The sequence below is a fragment of the Asterias rubens genome, chromosome 19 (genome assembly GCF_902459465.1).
Source record: "Asterias rubens chromosome 19, eAstRub1.3, whole genome shotgun sequence".
NCBI lineage: Eukaryota > Metazoa > Echinodermata > Asteroidea > Forcipulatida > Asteriidae > Asterias > Asterias rubens.
This window is the reverse complement of record NC_047080.1, coordinates 8,908,545-8,927,487: the sequence shown is the minus strand read 5'-3', so window position 1 is coordinate 8,927,487 and position 18,943 is coordinate 8,908,545. Positions and strand designations below refer to the sequence as shown.

At 40.5% G+C, this 18,943-nt stretch overlaps 1 protein-coding gene across 3 annotated transcripts in view; it reads right to left on the bottom strand.

Annotated features, from left to right (window-relative positions):
- Positions 1-1,175: 1,175 nt before the first annotated feature.
- The window catches only part of LOC117302973 (valine--tRNA ligase-like), a 41,350-nt gene continuing 23,582 nt past the window's right edge, over positions 1,176-18,943 (bottom strand). For all 3 annotated transcript variants that reach the window (XM_033786981.1, XM_033786979.1, XM_033786980.1), the window contains 22 exons: positions 18,733-18,851; positions 18,026-18,190; positions 17,469-17,550; positions 16,764-16,883; positions 15,346-15,454; positions 14,060-14,239; positions 13,681-13,805; positions 12,851-12,954; positions 11,989-12,147; positions 10,894-10,981; positions 10,600-10,705; positions 10,076-10,146; positions 9,164-9,289; positions 6,992-7,096; positions 6,084-6,234; positions 5,674-5,801; positions 5,232-5,387; positions 4,519-4,725; positions 3,810-3,921; positions 3,070-3,242; positions 2,348-2,497; positions 1,176-2,195 (listed from right to left, as the gene is read on the bottom strand). In XM_033786981.1, the coding sequence (XP_033642872.1) occupies positions 2,127-2,195; positions 2,348-2,497; positions 3,070-3,242; positions 3,810-3,921; positions 4,519-4,725; positions 5,232-5,387; positions 5,674-5,801; positions 6,084-6,234; positions 6,992-7,096; positions 9,164-9,289; positions 10,076-10,146; positions 10,600-10,705; positions 10,894-10,981; positions 11,989-12,147; positions 12,851-12,954; positions 13,681-13,805; positions 14,060-14,239; positions 15,346-15,454; positions 16,764-16,883; positions 17,469-17,550; positions 18,026-18,190; positions 18,733-18,851 (2,805 nt within the window). In that variant the 3' untranslated portion in view covers positions 1,176-2,126. The remainder of the gene's footprint in view (positions 2,196-2,347; positions 2,498-3,069; positions 3,243-3,809; positions 3,922-4,518; positions 4,726-5,231; positions 5,388-5,673; positions 5,802-6,083; positions 6,235-6,991; positions 7,097-9,163; positions 9,290-10,075; positions 10,147-10,599; positions 10,706-10,893; positions 10,982-11,988; positions 12,148-12,850; positions 12,955-13,680; positions 13,806-14,059; positions 14,240-15,345; positions 15,455-16,763; positions 16,884-17,468; positions 17,551-18,025; positions 18,191-18,732; positions 18,852-18,943) is intronic.

The following is an 18,943-nucleotide window of genomic DNA, read 5'->3' as shown; positions in this document are numbered from 1 at the left end:
AATATTGTCATTAATCTTTTTGAGTTTGAAGCACGTAAAATAAATCACAATTTTTACAATTGTTTTGTTCTGACATGTAAATGTAGATTGGTATACCTCAAGATGTGACAAAACTCTTAATGGACTGTTAACGAGTTTAACCTTCAGCCACACGATGGGCGTGGCCAGATGATTGTGAGAGGGACAATGGCAAACTGTCACACTACTCCAACTCTGGAACAATAGCATGTTGAATAAGGCTTGGCACAATATTTGTAATTTTGGTGTTTTTTTTTTTTTGGGGGGGGGGGGGTTGGCAGACGGTGAGGACACATTTTTATAAAAAAGGAGGAATTGTGGACATTTTGTTTTAATAAAAAAATGCTTGCTAAATAACATCGTGCAGTCTTTAAAAAAAACTTACACCCAAGCATGGCCCAAGGAAGTTTAGTTTGGTGAACCAATTATATCCACAATCTTCTCTTCACTTTGAAATTCTTCATTTTCGGGGATGATATTTGGCTTGCAGGCCTGGGTTCCACCAGAACCAACTCAGGTTTACAGAAGTACAAAACTTCATGTTGGGGTGACAATTTTGACAATTTACTTCTTTCAAGAAAAGTTGAAGTATCAAGAAGGTTTTTGAGAAACTAAAATAAAATTGGAAAAAAACCTGGAAATCATTCGCCTGCAATCTCAATGTGTGAATGCCCTGTAAAGTGGGGCAAGTCAGTAGACTGTAAGGTAGGCCTACCAGTGTAGGTGCCAAACTCTTGTGCGATGCACCTTATTTTGAACCACGTGAGGGCGCTCTCAAACATATTTGCACCACTTCCGGGGGTATATTCATTCATACCAAAAACAGGTTTTGAAGACTGGAATACATTACCACCACAGACATCATACCCAGCACGGACAATAAGACCTTTAAATGAGCCATTATAATCCACCTTTAATGCAACTTAAAACTACACCACTACAAAAGTGATAAAACGCAGAGTAAAACTGTGCAGGACGAATCGCGTATACCCCAGAAAGAATTAAGAGCACCCTCACACGATCAAAAATACAGCCTGAAAATGTTTTGAAAAGTTGTTGGTCAACTCACTGGAAGAGATCTCAAAGAGTAGGAGGGATTACTCACTGGAAAAATAAAGTAAACAAAACAACAAAGATCTTAACAAAATATTCAGATTTTGTATTTGTTTTATTTTATCTCTTAATCTTTCAGTAATGTTGCTTATCAAAAACAAAAATTAGGAAATAAAATAAGCTGTTGTAAAGCTGTTTAACAACCAAAGGGACATTTAATATCTTTCTAAAAGTTCAATTTGTAATCCACTTCTAAGGGCAACAGCTTTTAAAGAACGGAAGTAACCCCAAAGATTACACAAATGCTGGAAGTACAAATATTCAGTCTGTCCCGAGCCAATATGGCTCATTTATATTTGGTTGCCTTGGCATTAAACAATTGAGAATATTTCTATTCCCTCTGGACACGCTACCAGTCCATCGCAGGTTACTCCCCAGCTCTCGCTGGTACTCATTTGTACTCCTGGATGGAGAGAAGAAACTACGATAAAATTCCTTGCTCAAGGACACAAGTGTCCCCACTGACCAGGCCAACAAATGCAGGAATATTCTGTTACATACTGGCTCACCAGTAAGCCAAAAAGTTTGACTTGCAGCATGGAGGAGGGTTTAAACCTCAGAACCTAGCACAGGCCATCAGCAAGACATCTGGGCCCAATTTCATGGCTCTGAGTCACATAATTCTTCGCTTTTGAGCACCATTCGCACAAATTTAGATGCCCTAGAATCCTTAGTAACGCGGAGTACGCACGCACACAAGCATAAAGTCCCTGCTAACACGTGAAATATGCTTGATGTTAGCGCGGAATGCCCTGCTACCGTTAGTGTCAAATCTTTACTTATGGTAGATGTGTAAGTGAAGAATGCCTAGTAACGTGTGGTACGCATGCGCACAAGCAAAAGTTCCCTGCTAACCCGTGAAATTTGCTCGATGTTAGCGCGATGCCCTGCTACCGTTAGCGCAAATCTTTGCTTACGGTAAGCAGAGCCATGAAGTTTGGTCCAGGAAGCCTACTACAAAGAACCAATGGCTCAATCTGTTTGTCTAATGTTTGTTAGCTTGCTGTTTCTAGTTGGTTTAAAGAATTTTCTACCTGCTGGAGGTCAAATCGTAGACGATCAATCTGGGAAACAAAAGAAAAACAAAAAAAAGTAGATAAAATTTCAGTCTCAGAAGCGCACATATCTAGCAATAAAGTACTTAGGCATGAGAACTTTTCTTCCACGGTAAGAAAGCGCCCCCCCCCCCCCCTCTTTTAACCCCCAAGTATTTTACCTTCCTGTCATTTGCCTCTTGAGCTCTGAGTGGCGTTTTCTCAGTGTAATCGGCGCCCTCTAGTGTTCGCATCAAACTATCTAGACTCGCTCGGAGATTCTTGCGACGAGTTGACATCTTCTTGATGGCTGACTTTACATTTACAGAGTCCTGTGTGATTCAAGTATTATTAGTGTATCGTTTGTAGTAATAATTTGTTTTTAGGCATTGCATGGTGAGGTTTCAATATATATTTGGTTTGCGATAACACCATGTGTGTATCTACTTGCCAGGTAGAGTTTGTTCTTAGAGAACTGTCTTTCTTTATTCTACTACCGCGGAGTAGATTTATCGGATGATCGGGAGACTTCTCAGTTCTGAAAACTCTAGTCATCATCAGGACTAGAGCAAGCTAGTCGAATCATTGAGACCAATTCAAGAACTGACTCCGGTAGTGCAGTTAATTACGATCCTATAAGCTAAAGAAGTAGTCCCAGCCAATTTTCTATACCTTCCCCCCGGGTAGTAGTTAAAAAGCAGGACAGTTCTTTTCAGAACTGAGAAGTCTCCCGAACATCCGATAAATCTACTCCGTGGTAGTAAAATAAAGCAAGACAGTTCTCTCAGAACAAACTCTACCTGACAAGCATAGATACACACAAGGTGTTACCGCAAACCAAATATATAATAATTTGTTTCTAGTAATAACCAGTCAAAAAGAAAATAATGCAAACAAAAGTTACTTTGATTCTGAGATACATTGTGCCTCTGCTGTTCATTGGAGTTGAGAGCCATCCAGAGGGAGGCGGTGCAGTGGATTCAAGGGCGAGCCCAGGGCACCTTGACAACGCAGTGAGAGTGTTGGAATAGCTCTCCAGTGTTCTCTGCACTGTGACGTCATCAGACACAACCTGCACTGTTGGCATTGATAACAATCAAAAATTAAAAAACGTTTTGTTAGTTCAGAGCTTTCTTGGCCTAATTTCATAGAGCTGCGTCAAAGACCAATCTTCTCACTTATGTATCTCAACATATGCATAAAATAACAAACCTTTGAAAATTTGAGCACAATTGGTCGTCGAAGTTGCGAAATAACTATGAAAGAAAAAACAACTTTGTCACACGTTGTGTGAAGTTGTAGATGCTTGATTTCGAGACCTCAAAATCTAATTCTGAGCTCTCAAAATTAAATTCGTGGAAATTACTTCTTTCTCCTCGAAAACTACGTCACTTCAGAGGGAGCCGTTTCTCACAATGATTTATACCATCAACCTCTCCCAATTACTAGTCACCAAGTAAGGTTTTATGCTAAAAATTATTTTGAGTAATTACCAATAGTGTCCACTGCCTTTAAGCACAAAAAGTAACAACGCTTGTAAAATGCCTGCTAACCAGCCAAAATACCATGTCACATGTATCATTTGTGAGTGGTGCTTAGCAAATAAATCTCTGTACAAAGGATTTCTAAATTTAAGATCTTTACCTTTGGCATCGGCCATCTTGAATTGATAATCGGCTTGTAGAGATCGCATCGTGTGCAATGTCTCCAGGACTAAATCCACCTCACGCTCCAGCTGTGTGTCTCTGGCGGGATACTAGAACAAAACAAATAACTTCTTCAGACTTAAAGGTTTGCATGGATAAAAGGATAATGGATTGCAATAGGCGTCATCGGCCGCCATAGTTGATTAATTGTGCACGCGTGAAGAGCTACCACTGGCTGAGAGTCACGCGCAGGGCGTACACGCATGCACTTTTCCATCGTTTTACATCAAAGATGACGGTCGATGACGCGTATTGCAACCCATCTATAGATATACGAAAATTATGTAAATAGATCTCTTTTTTGTGCGTGATGGTGGTTCTGAGAAGAACCAGTGCCCAATTTCATGGCTCTCTGCTTACTGTAAGCAAAACATTTGCACTTAGGGAAGCAGGGAATTATGCGTTTCATGTCAGGCGTATTTCACGGGTTAGCAGAAAATTTTGGCTTATGCGCGTGCATACTCCACGCTTCTAGGCATTCTTCACTTACACAGCTAGCGCAGGAGTTCAGCGCCTGACCTGCAAGTCGAGAATAGTGATTGTAAGTGCAGAGGCGGTAAGTACCATAGAGCCATGAAATTGGGCCCAGAGGGTCAACATTTTGGCAGTTTGGTATTATTAGGAAAAGCGCCCTCGATGGTACTTACATGTTCCTTGCGTGGATACTCAGCCAGGCAAACGCTGGGACAGTCCTGACCTTTGACCTTGGGTAGTCTCTGATACAGCTCCTCGGTTAAGTATGGCATGAACGGGCTGAGAAGGCATAGGCCTGAGTGTACGCAATGGTAGAGGGTGTGTTGGGCCGCACGGACCACTTCAGGGTCGCTGGAGTTGAGCACGCCTTTTACTGATTCCTGAAAAGTGCGAAAAATAAAAAGGTTACTTTTCAACTAAAGGAAGACAGTAAGATAAAGGCAAAGAATACAATTGTGTTTTTGTTTTATTCCAATTTTAATGTATATAATGTAATTTATACAATGAAACTAATTTTTTAAGATTTCATTTCGAAAGATGCAAAAATCGTTGAAAATCCAGAGTGGTTCTGTCCACGCAGGAAGAATTGGAATACACAATTAAATCCGATGGGACGGAAAGCCGTTGGTCATGTGTGTTGTGTAATGCATGTAAAAGAAGCCAATGCACCAGTGCACACATCGAAAAGACAAGGGATTCGCCCCGAAGTTCCTGGTTTGATAGGCAACATTTTGTGCCACAGTACCTTGTAAACCATTACATGGTACTATAAAAGGATAGTTCCACATGCCCTGCAGGAAAATACTGTATGTTACAGCGCCACAGAGGGACAAATATGCACGCTAATTCAGTAGCCACTATTATTTTTATCTCTCCGGCCACTTACCAAGTAAACATCACAGAATGTGTTGAGCCAGAATTCACGTATTGCACTCGTGATTGTTGGAAACTGGTACTCCTCAAATGCTGTATTGCACACATCGGCAGCTGATGATAACCGGCTAAGAATCCAGCGGTCCATGGGTCCAAGCGCCACTGTACTCTAGAATGAAAACAAATAATTGAAGGCGCTGGACACTATTGGTAATTACTCAAAATAATTGTCAGCATAAAAACTTACTTGTTGACAAACAATGGTACCCATTTACCCCTGGGCGGAGAGAAGCAATTATAGTGTCTTGCTCAAGGACACAAGTGTCACGACCGGGATTCGAATCCACACTCTGCTGAACAGAAACACCAGAGCTTGAGTTCAGTGCTCTTATCTGCTCGGCCAAGATACCCTAGTGATGAGACCATTTGTTTAGTTAAAGAGCTACTGTGATTACCTCATTGATTGGTAAAGGAATATAGTCAGCTCCAAGCTTGCTTAGAGTAAACTTTGTAGCATTCCAAATCTTATTGCAGAAATGGCGGCACTCCAGAACAGTCTCTATACTTAGGTTGAGATCCTCCACTACGAAACAACAACAAAAATGTTAGTTCATTATTTAAAGGCACGGGTATTTACTCAAACAAATTTAGGAATCCTCCACTATTTTTACTTGTAAATGTACTTTTCAGCCTGCTTGGCCGCCAGTGCAGTGAATAAATAAATCTTGGTAACAAGCAAAGGAGAGCAAGCAATGGCTCCCTCTGAAGTAAAATAGTTTTTGAGAAAGAAGTAGTTTTCCATTAAAATATTTGAATTTGATTTCGAGAGTAAAAACAGAGAAATAACATCCCTGTGACCTCTCACCTTGAGCTTTGTACTGGCATAAAGCGAACCTCAACGCATCCGTCCCACATTCAGGAATCCCGCTGGGGTAGTCCGACTCTTGGCCCTTGAGGGCGATAGTCAACTCAGGCTCGTCTAACTTGACTCCCGTCGTTAACTTCTTGTGAAGATCCTGTATTTCAATTAGGGGGGGCGTTCAGAATAGTCATTGTTTAAAAAATTTACTAGAGCGAGATTTAACATCTATTAAAGAGATTTAATAAATTTAACATTTTTCAAGTCAGTTTCCCTTGTGAATTATTGTTTGTTATCTGAAATGAAAAGTTGCATCCCCTTAAGGTGATCCCCTGGCTGCCTCTTCCCAGGTTGTATCGTAAACTTGGGTGTAATCCCTGGCTAAATGGCAGTTAATGGTTGTATGGCTTCTGACTGGGGGACGGGCAACATAAGCTAGATAGGTCATTTGGTAGAGTGCCTGCATGTTAAATATTAATAATAATAATAATTTGGGAGGCTAATCATCCTTACTTGCAGCTAATAGCTGAATTGCGAAGGACGCGACTACACAGTGTTCGAGATGCAGGCATGCAAGGGGGGCCTTTTGGCAGCCAGCCACATCAACCCATTTTGACTACGGAGCACAGCCAGAGATCACAAGTGTTTGATTTTTCCCCCGAGGGAGAAAAACCAGATGGTCTGGAAAACCCTCGTGGCACAGCAGAGAACCAACCCACAGCTCAACTCACATCTGGCCCTGGCCAGGTATCAAACCAGGGTTACCTTGGTGAGAGGCGAGCGCTTTACGCACAAGCCAACCATGCCGGAGGTCGTTGGTTCAAATCCCGCTCTAGTAAACTTTTCTTTGTTCGACCCCAAATAATTTTACTGAGACGTGTGAGAACAGATGTAAAGCTTGTTTAGTTTCTTACCTCCAGTGAGCAACCATGAATGACGTCCAGAGGATCGATGACGTTCCCTAGTGATTTACTCATTTTACGACCGTGTGCATCCCGTACCATAGAGTGAAGATAAACCTAGAGAAGAGTTAAACACGTGTGTCGATGAATGCTTAGAACTCACTCCGGGGCAGTGAACTTAATAAAGTAAAGCCCCCTCAATCCACTTAGGCATAAAAAAATATATGTTATGTTGGCGTAACGGGCCCCAAAAAATAAGGGTAGGTAGGTAGGGATTTTTTTTTTTTCTTCCCCTCCCAGCAACGAAAATGATTTTTTTTCCTAATTGTTCAAGCCGGTAGTATACACAATAACAAAAGAAAACAAGGCTACACATAACTAATGGTATATTTTTAAACTTTTTTTTTTGTTAATGTCTTTAATAGATTTGTATCATTAAATTTCTTCCCTTGAAAAAATAAAAATACCTTGGGTCGGCCGTATTTTTAGGGTAGGTCGGGTTACGCCAACATAACATTTTTGTTTATGCTTTAGCCAGGAGTGTCATCATTGACAGACATGGCACACTAGAAATATTCAATACTATTATTTAAAGGCACTGGACAGTAAGTAATTTCTCAAAATAACAACAAATAATTGGGAACGAGCAATGGAGAGCTGTTGATAGTATAACACATGAGAAACAGTTCCCTCTGAAGTAACATACTTTTTGAGGAAGAGGTAATTTCACACTCAAATTTTGAAAGACTTCAGGCCTGAAGCCTTTTATTAGGCCTCTGAAAGCACACACATTTGTGCAACAAGGGTGTTATAATTCTAGCCTCCTTATTGAGCCCATTTCCAAACATTCATGGGGAGACCGATCTTTTTCACATGCTGCCCCTCGTCTACGGAACAAACTGCCTGCACTAGTAAAATCATCCGTTTCTTTGACCCAATTTAAAAAACAACTGAAAACACATCTCTTCATACAGGCATTTGATTCAATGGTTTAATTATTGTTATTTTTGTTACCTTTTAGGATGTTTTTTTCTTAAATATTGCATTTGTATTATTGTATTCTATACCACATGTTCTAGATTTCTCTCAACTTCGGTTTACATTTTAATTTGTGTTGTTGTTATTGTATATTAATTAATGCTATTGTTTGTATTTTAGCGCCATGAGCACTTCTGTGGATTTGTGCGCTTTATAAGTTTTCATTATTATTATTATTATTGTTCGAGCATAATTTTCTTGCAACACCAGGAGCATGTTGCCACCTACTCCTGGGGCAGAAACAGGGTTACCCCCATTCACAGTCTGTAAGGATACGGGCATGTGGGTACCATCCACTAGGAGCGTGGCCCACGCACAAACACCCGCTTCGGTGAAAGAGCATATTCTCAGTAGCTGCACCAACTTGCTGGAACAAGCTCCCTCTTCACATCCAAGACTGATCTTCGATCAGCTCATTCAAGTCTCAGTTAAAAATACATCTTCTTAGACAATGTTAAAGTGTTTTGAAATGCCTGTGGAAAGCGCTATACAAATGTTATGATTAATATTATTATTATTATTAGAGCTGATTTGGGCTATTGAAAGGTAGGATGGGGTACGGAATCTGTACAAACCTCAGTGAAAACCTCTAAGAGCATAGCTATAGAATATAATACCTAGATCGGCCGCGCGTACTGGTTCTTCATGGACGCGCTTAAAAATCACGTGCTGGTGGTAACACACAGAAAATGAGCATGGGAGATAGGCCTTTAACCACTATGGACGCGCTAAAAGTCATGTGCTGTTAGAAGATGAACGTTGGAGATAGGCTAATGACTGCCCCCATGCCAGAACCTGCGTATGTACGCGCGGCCGATCTAGGCATTCTATTCTATATCTATGGTACCGAGGAGTTCCTTTGCCATCATGACCATAAGAGCCACTCAGAAGGGTTACCCCTTCACAGTCTCTAAGGCCGTGTCCGAAACGGCGACTTCGGCTACAGCTACGGCTAGATCGCGCGCGTCTGCTATTCTTCAACACTGGTAGACGCGCTGATCTAGACGTAGCTGTAGCCGAAGTCGCCGTTTCGGACACGGCCTAAGTAAGGATCTGGGCATGTGGGAATCATCTACTAGGAATCTGGCTAGTAGAGCTAATTTGGGCCATTTTAAGGTAGGGATAGGGTACGGAATCTGTACAAACCTCAGTGAATGGTAAGGTACCAAGGAGTTCCTTTGCCATCATGACCATACGAGCCACCCAGAAGAATAGAATATCATGCCCGGTCTCCAACATGGTCGTAGGATAGTAGCGATGTAAGTCTGAAGTCTACAAAAACACACAACAACACAGATTGACTATTCATTTCTACCCATGGGATACTTGAAATTGCACAAAATTATTAAAGGCACTGGACACCTTCGGTTACTGTCAAAGACCAGTTTTCTCACTTGGTGTATTTCAACATGCATAAAATAACAAACCTGTGAAAAATTGATCTCAATTGGTCGTCGAAGTTGCGAGAGAATAATAGGAAAAAAAAACACCATTGCCGCAAAAGTTGTGTGCTTTCAGATGCTTGATTTTGAGATCTCAGCAGATGTCTTAAAATCAATACAAATATTTTAGTGAGAAATTACTTCTTTCTCAAATACTACGTTTCTTCAGAGGGAGCCGTTTCTCACAATGTTTTTTACTATCACCAACTCTCCATTGCTCGTTACCAAGTCATGTTTAAATGCTAACAATTGTTTTAAGTAATTACCAATAGTGTCCAGTGTCTTTAAGCCTTTAAGTCTAAGCCAGAGTTGTCTTTAATACAAATGAATGAGGGAATGAAATAGTGGTGGCGAGGTCTTAAACCACAGTTTAAATTGGCATGGTCCCATGTGATAAAGGACCAAGTTGAAGGGTAGGGCTTTCATATCAAGGCTGCAACCTTGCAAGGTTTTAAACGGCCGTTCAAGATCCAGTCACTACTATTTTATTTCCATTTATGAATGCAATAAAGATTACAGGAATGTTATTGACCCAATGACCAGGGCACTAATGTAAAGCACATTGATGCGGTTATTGTAAAATGCACTATATGAGAACTAGTTGTTGTTTTTTTACTTGATCTGGCCATCCAAAAACTGCAAACGGGAACAAGGAAGAGGAGAACCAAGTGTCTAAGACGTCAGGATCTGAAAATAGAAATTGGTCACGTTTTATTTAATCCCGGTCGTGGTGCAGGGTTTAAAGGGAAGGATACGTAAACGTTCGGTAATAAATCTTAAAATTAAAGGCAAAATAAACGTCACTTGGTTAGAAGTATAGCAGCTTTCGATGGTATAAAGCATGTTGAGAATCATTTCACTTTGAAGTAGTGTGGTTATGGAAAAAGATACCAGTTTTTATGCCCCAAAAATTGAATCTGTGTATTTCAAATAATGGATTATTCATCCTGCGTGGACATAACTGCTCCGGACATAACTCGCAGCCAGTGAAGTTCTTTTAAATAAGGTGTGGCATGGTCATGCTTTGAGGTCTGATCGGCAAATTAAGCAGTGGGGAATTCACTTGAAACAGCGGACCAGTCTATGTTGTAAAAAATCCAGCGAGTAAACGACCTTGCAACCAAATCAAATGCAACTCACCTTGCTCAGCTTTTATCATTGCAGCAGGAAGATCAAACTTCTTTGCAGCTTTTGATATTGCTTCATCATGGGAGTGAGCTGCAACCCAACGTACTGCCACCATGTCCTTGGGAAATACCAATAACAATCCAATGAAAGTTTTGAGTTGAACAATGAAAACCAGACAAATAACTGGACTGAAAGGGGTAATCACACTGAAAATTAATAACAACAGCTCTTGATAGTATAAAATCATTTTGAGAAATTTTTTACTTTGAAGTACTTAGGTAATGGACAAAGATATTATGAACCCACCAGGTGGTTTGTCTCCTCGTTGGTGGTGGTTATTTGATAAACAGGAACCTGATGCCCCCACCATAGCTGTCTGGAGATGCACCAATCCCTAGAGACAACAAAAACAACGGTAAAGGCCCGGTCCAACTGCAGCGATAGCGATCACGACGCAAAGAAAACGCATTCCATTGGTCGAATTGCTCCACGCAGAATACACACGCGCTCATTCAACCAATGGAATGCGTTCTCTTTGCGTCGTGATCGTTATCGTTCTCGTTATCGCTGCAGTGGGACCGGGCCTTAACAATAAGAATAATACTAGGTTCTTATATAGACCCATTGCATATTACATCACACTCTCAAAAAGGAGGCAGATCATTGGACAATAGCTGTTTTCTGTCTGGCTAAAAACATGCACGTGACCTCAGCGTACCTGTAGCGTTTTGCGTTATGCAAGGGGGAGCTATTGATTTCTTACACAATACAGAACGCGCCTCTGAGCAATGCGCGTAATTTGGGGTGTCAACTCTCCTTTGTGCATGTTTGTATACGATTTTGACACCCAAAATGACACCCAGAATAGGCACATGTGAGTACGCTGCGGGTATTGCTAGGCGTCTATTGACCCAATTCACCTGATGTCATCATCAAAATAATCTTAGATGCGCATACTGGTGGGCAATGTCACTGTGCGTTATTCAGTGAAGTGCTATTTTAGGCAATGCAGCATTTACACGCATACCTATTGCCCACCAACATGGTGAGCGTGGCCACAGTCGCCGCGTGTGATGTGCGTGCAAGGGGTCAATAGTGCTTTGTCAATATTCATCAGGGTTCATCAAAGCGCTCATCATTTTCTCCTGCAAGGAATGTGGAGCTATGATTTGAAGTATGAGACCTATTCCTTTTTTTGTGATACCTCATACATATTCATGACCGAGAGTCGAGTTCTCACTGGTCAATTCAACATCGCGTGCCAGTTGCTGTCTTTGCTGACTACTGATTTGCGCGTGATCCAATTAAAGCTACTATTTTGAAAAGCAATTACATGGAGATAACAGGTGTAAGTCGTCAGATGAAAAGGATGTCGTTAATAAAGCATGTTTATACAAGTACCTGATGTTATTCAGCCAGTTGTACCATGTCTTCTTATGAGACTCTGGTATAATCTTCAAATCTCCACTCTCTACAGCAATAACAGCATCTTCGGCCATTTGTTTTGTATCGACAAACCACTGAGTCTTCAACATTGGCTCAACGATGTCCTTTGAACGCCTGGAAACAAAATTAAAATAATAATAGTGGCTTCTTATTTGGTTTATCTGTCACTCCGTGCCACGCAAGGCTCTTCAACATTCAGTATTTTCCTGCAAGGTATTTGGGGCTAGGTATGAAATATGAGACCTACTCCCTTTAAATAGCACCATGCAGCTGTGCTGTGCTGTGGCCCAATATGCCACCAATCGAACCAGGAATAACGAGACGAACCCTTAATAAATAATCACAATACCAGTTCTTATAACTTCACTTGTTGTTTTTTGGTCATATTGAAAAATGTGTTCATTATTACATGTGGGCTAGTGAAAGAACTGGTGGGCGACTTGAAATTTGGTTGACTCTTCTGGCAGGCGAGTTACAAAAAACAATAAAGAGACACCTTGCCTTCGATCGAGCGAGAAATTGCACGGTTTTCCTTTTACTGGCCGAACTAACACGGTTGGCCATTTTGTGGAGTCAAAAATTGACTTCACAAATTGGCGTGCCACACTAGTTTACAATGTATAAGGAAACCAAGCAATTTTGAGGCATGTTTGTGTGGATCATTGTATTCTACTTTTAAAGCATCTTCCTAACCATATGCATCTTATAACAAACGGTTACAAACGCTTTTCAAAGACAACTCTACCAGTCCAAGGCATCGTGACCCCCAAGGAAAAAACCCTATCTAGACCACTTTGCCACAATGTGCAAAATTTACCTGCACAGTGGAATGTCCATTGGATGGTCCTTCATTTCAACAAGTAATCCTTTTTCCGCCAATGCTTCTAAAACAGCTGTTCGTGCATCAAAACGTTTAAGGCCCTGGATTGGACAAAGAACATAACAAAAAAACATAAAGTTAGCAAGTATTGTTTAAAGCTTTGCATGAAGTGGAGAAATAAGAAGAAACTACAAATAAATAGTCAACTTGCGGGTACACCCATGTGTATATCTCTTGGGGCGAGTGTTGGCTCTGAAAAGAGCAGGTTGGGTCTCGACGTTTCGAACAGTATACTCTGCTCGTCTCTGCTCATCTCTGCTATAAAATTAGCATTTCTCATTTCTGAAAAGACTGGACAAAAAAAGAAGGATATTGACCAGGACTACTACTTCTGCTAAGTGGATTGAGGGAACTTCTCGTTATTAACTTTACTGCCGCGGTAAGGGGTCTTTGTCTTAATTGATCTCAACATTTCAACTAGGCTGTCCTAGTCATTGTCAGAAGACTCATGTTGGTCTATTTATAAGGATTCTGCCGTCGATTTCACAAAGAGTTAGGACTCGTCTTATCTCGAGTAACTCGTCCTAACTTAAGATTAATCTTAAGATCTGCATGCTACAGTGCAGGGTTGCGACTCGTCCTAAGTCCTAAGATTAGTCTTAAATTAGGAAGAGTTTTGTGAAATTCGACGGCAGAGGTTTCAGTGTAGAGTCAGTCACTGCTCCGATTGGTTCTTCTGAAAGGAGAACTGTGGTTGGTGGGCTCAGGGTTACTGTGGGTTACTGTGACGGTTGCCCAACGTATCCGAATGCCCTCAGTAAACTCACTTGAAACTGTGCACACACGCTGGTCATGTGACCTGTGTCATCGATAACGATGATAGACGGCAAGTTGTGGCGTTGACCCATTTCATAGTCGTTGAAATCGTGGGCAGGAGTAACCTTCACAGCACCTGGAATTTCAGAGATACAAACTTTTTAATCATTTTCAATTTTGATAAAAGTCAAATTAATGTGTAGATCATCATTAGATTTTGGCACTATATAAATACTTATTAAAACTATAATTAAAACAAACCAGTGATTAGATATTTTCACAGGTTAGTTTATTGTATATTTCTTTTTTTTATATAGGATTAAAACAAACGAATGGTTCTAAAAACCAAAGGTATAGTCTGCCTTTAAAATTTGTCAAACTTTTGTTTACCCGTTCCGAAGTCTTTGTCCACCGAATGGTCAGCAATGATGGGCAGAGGTTTCTGAGTGAAAGGGTGGTCCACTGATTGGCCAATCAGATGTCTGTATCTATCATCGTCTGGATGAACGGCCAATGCTGTGTCTCCTAGCATGGTCTCAAGGCGGGTGGTTGCTACGGTGATTGTTTCATCTGTGTGAAAATGCATTGTAACAAATATGTTAAACCCCCCAAAATAAACATTTCAAGTATTCTTTACTTTTTTCCCAAAATTGTTTCATCCACCCACCCCAAATTTTGGGGACTACCTCATAATGACTTCATTATATCATCTATAAACTGAAGAATAAAGTCATGCATGCCTCAAGTGAACCAGATATTTTGGATCATCAGTAGTTTTTAATGACTTTTCCTGGCTTAAACAATTAACTTTTTCCTTGTACAGTAGTTCAATCAGGAATAGAAATGATGATCTTGGATAGCTGGGTGTGCTTTTAGTTGTTGTTAATACTATATATTTTCTTTTAAAATAAAAATGAATTTAACATGCAACTCCTGACAATGACTAGAGCAAGCTAGTGGAAACAATGAGACCAAATAAAGAACTCACTCCACGGTTGTGCAGTCAATTATGATCCTATAAGCTAAAGCAGTAGCCCCAGCTGATTTTCTACCTTCCACCCAGGTAGTAGGTAAGTAGCAGGACAGTTCTTTTCAGAACTGAGAAATCTCCCCAAAAATCTGATAGATCTACTCTGCGGTAGTAGAATATATAGCAAGATAGTTCTCTAAAGAACAAACTCTACCTGGCAAACAGATACACACATGGTGTTACCGCAAACCAAATATATATTGATACCTCACCATGCAATGCCTCAAATCGTACATGTAACTTGTCTCCCACAATGGCAGTCATTAAAGGCAGTGGACACTATTGGTACTTACTCAAAATAATGATTAGGATAAAAACTTACTTGATAACAAGTAATGAAGAGCTGTTGATAGTATAAAACACTGTGAGAAACAGCTCCCTCTGAAGTAACAGAGTTTTCGAGAAAGAAGTAAATGTACACGAATTTGATTTCGAGACCTCAGATTTAGAATTTGATGTCTCGAAATCAAGCATCTGAAAGCACACAACTTCTTGTGACAAGGGTGCTTTTTTATTCATATATGATCTCACAACTTTGACGACCAATTGAGCTCAAATTTTCACAGGTTTGTTATTTTGTGCATATGTGGAGACAATTACCAAAAGTGTCCAGCGGCTTTAACAGGATGGCACCCTGCTGTAATACCTGAATTGTGGACTGGATAAGCAAACAGAGTCAGGGTACCAAACTCCACAGGTTCTGCATATTCTGGTACTGGAATAAATGAGCGGCTGGTCAGTGTCTTGGTCTCAACCTAAACAAAGAATTAGTCAAGAAACAAAACTATTATTATTACTACAAATCTATGGTCTATTTGAAACAATAACTCTGGCACAGGCTTAAAGGCACTGAACACTTTTGGTAGTTACTCAAAATAATTGTAAGCATACAAACTTACTTGGTAACAAGCAATGGAGAGCTGTTGATAGTATAAAACATTGTGAGAAACGGCTCCCTCTGAAGTAACCTAGTTTTTGAGGAAAATGTAATTTTTCACTCAAATATTAAAAGACTTCAGGCCTGAAACCCTTCTATTAGGCATTTGAAAGCACACAAATTTGTACAGCAAGGGTGTTTTTTCTTTCATTATTCTCTTGCATCTTTGATGACCAATTAAGTCAAAATTTTCAAAGATTTGTTATTTGATGCATATGTTTAGCCTCTGTCTTTAATGCAGCATTGCTATAATGCCGACTTCTTTATATAAGACTAGTCTTAATTCTTTGTGAAATCCAACCTCGCCTTCCACCTCAAGGACCTGGGTTTGAATCTTGCCGGGGCAACTACCCAATTGCATGGGCTTTTCTCTTGAATAATTCTCTGGGGTTTTCCTCCCACATCTATAACTTGAACTTCCTTCCTTGTCTTCTCTCCACTGGGTTTGTAGTGAATTCCTTTAAGAATAAATAAAGCTTTCTTTGCGCACAAAAGACGCATGCTTTTGTTCCCTTCTTCTTTTGAAAACTGCTGAGGTGTAACGACAACGAGGGGCGCATAGCAAATGCTCGTCCACTTCATCGTCAGCTCTGGTCAGAGAAGGTCTCGATTATTAAGGCAGTTTTCTTCGCTACTACTTTCCTTAGCCAATGTAGCAGGTTTGGACTTGGCTTGGTGGTGGTTGCCCCTCACAGGGAAGAACCTGCTCATTGGTTAAAGTTGTAAGTAATAGATATGAATTATTATTAACTAGTAATTACCCCGCCTAGGAAGTTGCAGGCATTTTCCCATAATTTAAGGTCTCGGCAGTTGCAGGCCAATCTAATTTGCATTGTTGGCGAAGTTATAAAATTACTTGACTCTTACCACAAAAGGTTCTTGGCTAGTTTAGTGACTGAGTTCGCTTTTCTGAGAGTTCTTGGCTTCACAATCCAGAATAAATTAAATGAAATGATAACCAAATCTGCATTTGAGGCTCTAGTGGATTTCAAACCAGGGTCCAAAGAGAAAGACAAGGAAAGAAGCCCATCAGCAAACCTAAATTAAAAAACCCAGCTCCTCTTTGGACAAGGATGACACATTTCTTTCACTTCAGATGAAGGCTTGAACTTTCTGATCCCTCTTACCTCTATATCGGATATGACAGATTTCAGAGAGCAGGACCAGTTGACTAGCTGAGTGCTTCGATAAATTGTTCCCTTATCGTGAAGACGAATGAAGGCTTCATGCACTGCACGGGCATAGCTCTGTAGGAAAAATTGGTAGAAAAATTGTATAAGAAAAGGAATAACTATTATATAGGGAACGGTATAAGATTAAAACGTTAAAAGTTGTAGGGTGTCATGGCCGAGCGGTTTAGAGTTCAAGTTCTGGGCCGAATTTCATGGCTCTGCTTACCGCCAAATTCTGGGCTTACGATCACGATTCCCCGCTTACGTGCAAGCGCCGAAATTCTGCGCTAGCCTTGTAAGCGTAGAATGCCTAGTAACATGGAGTACGCCATACACAGACGTCAAAATTCGCCGCTAACTCGTGAAATAGGCTTGCCATAAGCACAAAATTCCCTGCTTCCGTAAGCGCGGATTCTGTGCTTACGGTAAGCAGAGGCATGAAATTGGGCTCTGGTGGTTTAGTCATTGGGTTCGATTGTGTACTCGAGCAAGATGCTTTACTATAACAAATTAGGCAGTTTCATTTAACGAAAATAGTGAAATGGTGGCAAATTAATTATAATGAAAATTTTGGAGGCTATCATTCTTCTCCTTTTCGGTTAAAATGATTTTCCGAAATGAATGACAATTTTAATGAACTCATAATTATCATAGCTTTACCTCATCCATGGTGAACTTAGCACGGTCCCAATCTAGACTGGCTCCAAGTCTCTTCAGCTGTCGATATATCTCATCCCCTTTTCTGCAGTTTCAAAAAAAGTGAATAACAATATGAACTTCTGTTGCACAAACTCTTATTTATTTCAAAGTAACCGGAAACCGAGGCTTTTTATTCGAAAATGATTGGATCACAAGATATAATTTGACCGTAGAGCCCCTCTGTAAAGGATTTTGATACCTTTTGTTTTTGGCCATTACATGAATCCGTACTCACTGTGATTAAAGATGCATGTAATATGATTTACCTGGTCTCACTGAGAAAAAAATGATTTACGTGAAATTGTTTTTACTCATTCCTCATAAACTACAGCACCTCAGCACATTTTGAAGGGGAAGCTTTCTACTATCATTACATTTAAAGTTTATGGTAAATCTGTGAACGCTTGTGTTTTGTGTCGACAAAACACAAAAAGTACACAGACCTTCAAACAGAACTTCACTAAGTCTTAGTAATTCAAGCTTTGACGGAAAATAAAGGAAATATGGATGTCACTCACTCCTCTTTCCATTTCCATATTTCTTGGGTGAATTTCTCCCTGCCGAGGTCATGTCTAGTCTTCTGCTGGCTCTGCCATAGAGATTTCTCCACCATGATCTGGGTGGCAATCCCCGCATGATCACAGCCCGGTACCCACACAGTTGGTCTCCCTCGCATTCTATTCCTGTAATTGCGATCAGAATACAAAGGGAGGTTATCTCCAAAAACACCTGTTTCAATTATTTTCCCTTTTTGTTCTCCTCTTATTTTATACTTTTGGCTTTTTTTTTATTATGTTGTTGTAAGGTTTCATTTGGTCTTTTTATAGAGGACCGGCCTCCTTTCCGTGTCTCTACACTCACATTCTAATAATAATAATAATAATAATAATAATAATGATAATCGTTTTTTATATAGCGCTTTACACACCTGAAGGGCATCTCATGGCTTCCAACAATACATTGTTACCCCTGGCAAAATGTATACATGTGTAACTAAGCTAAATCAGTCACAAGAACCATCTCTTCCCTCACAGGTACCCATTTACCCCTGGGTGGAGAGAAGCAATTATAGTAAAGTGTCTTGCTCAGGAACACAAGTGTCACGACCGGGATTTGAACCCACACTCTGCTGAACAGAAACACCAGAGCTTGAGTCCGGTGGCCAAGAACCCCATATTGTTCTTTGGGGGGGGGGGGGAGGGGGTTTGAAAATGATGAGGCTTACCATCGGACAACGCTATCCTCAATAGCCACCATGAGGGTGTGTCCCAGATGAAGCATCCCGGTGACATTGGGTGGTGGGAGGCACGTCACGTACGGTTTCTTATCGGCATTCTTGGCATCCTAAATAATACCAGAGTAACAAGTGAAAATGTGTGTCATTCAAATTTGTAGTGTCCGATGATGTGAACAGAGGACCAGTTTGAGTATGGTCT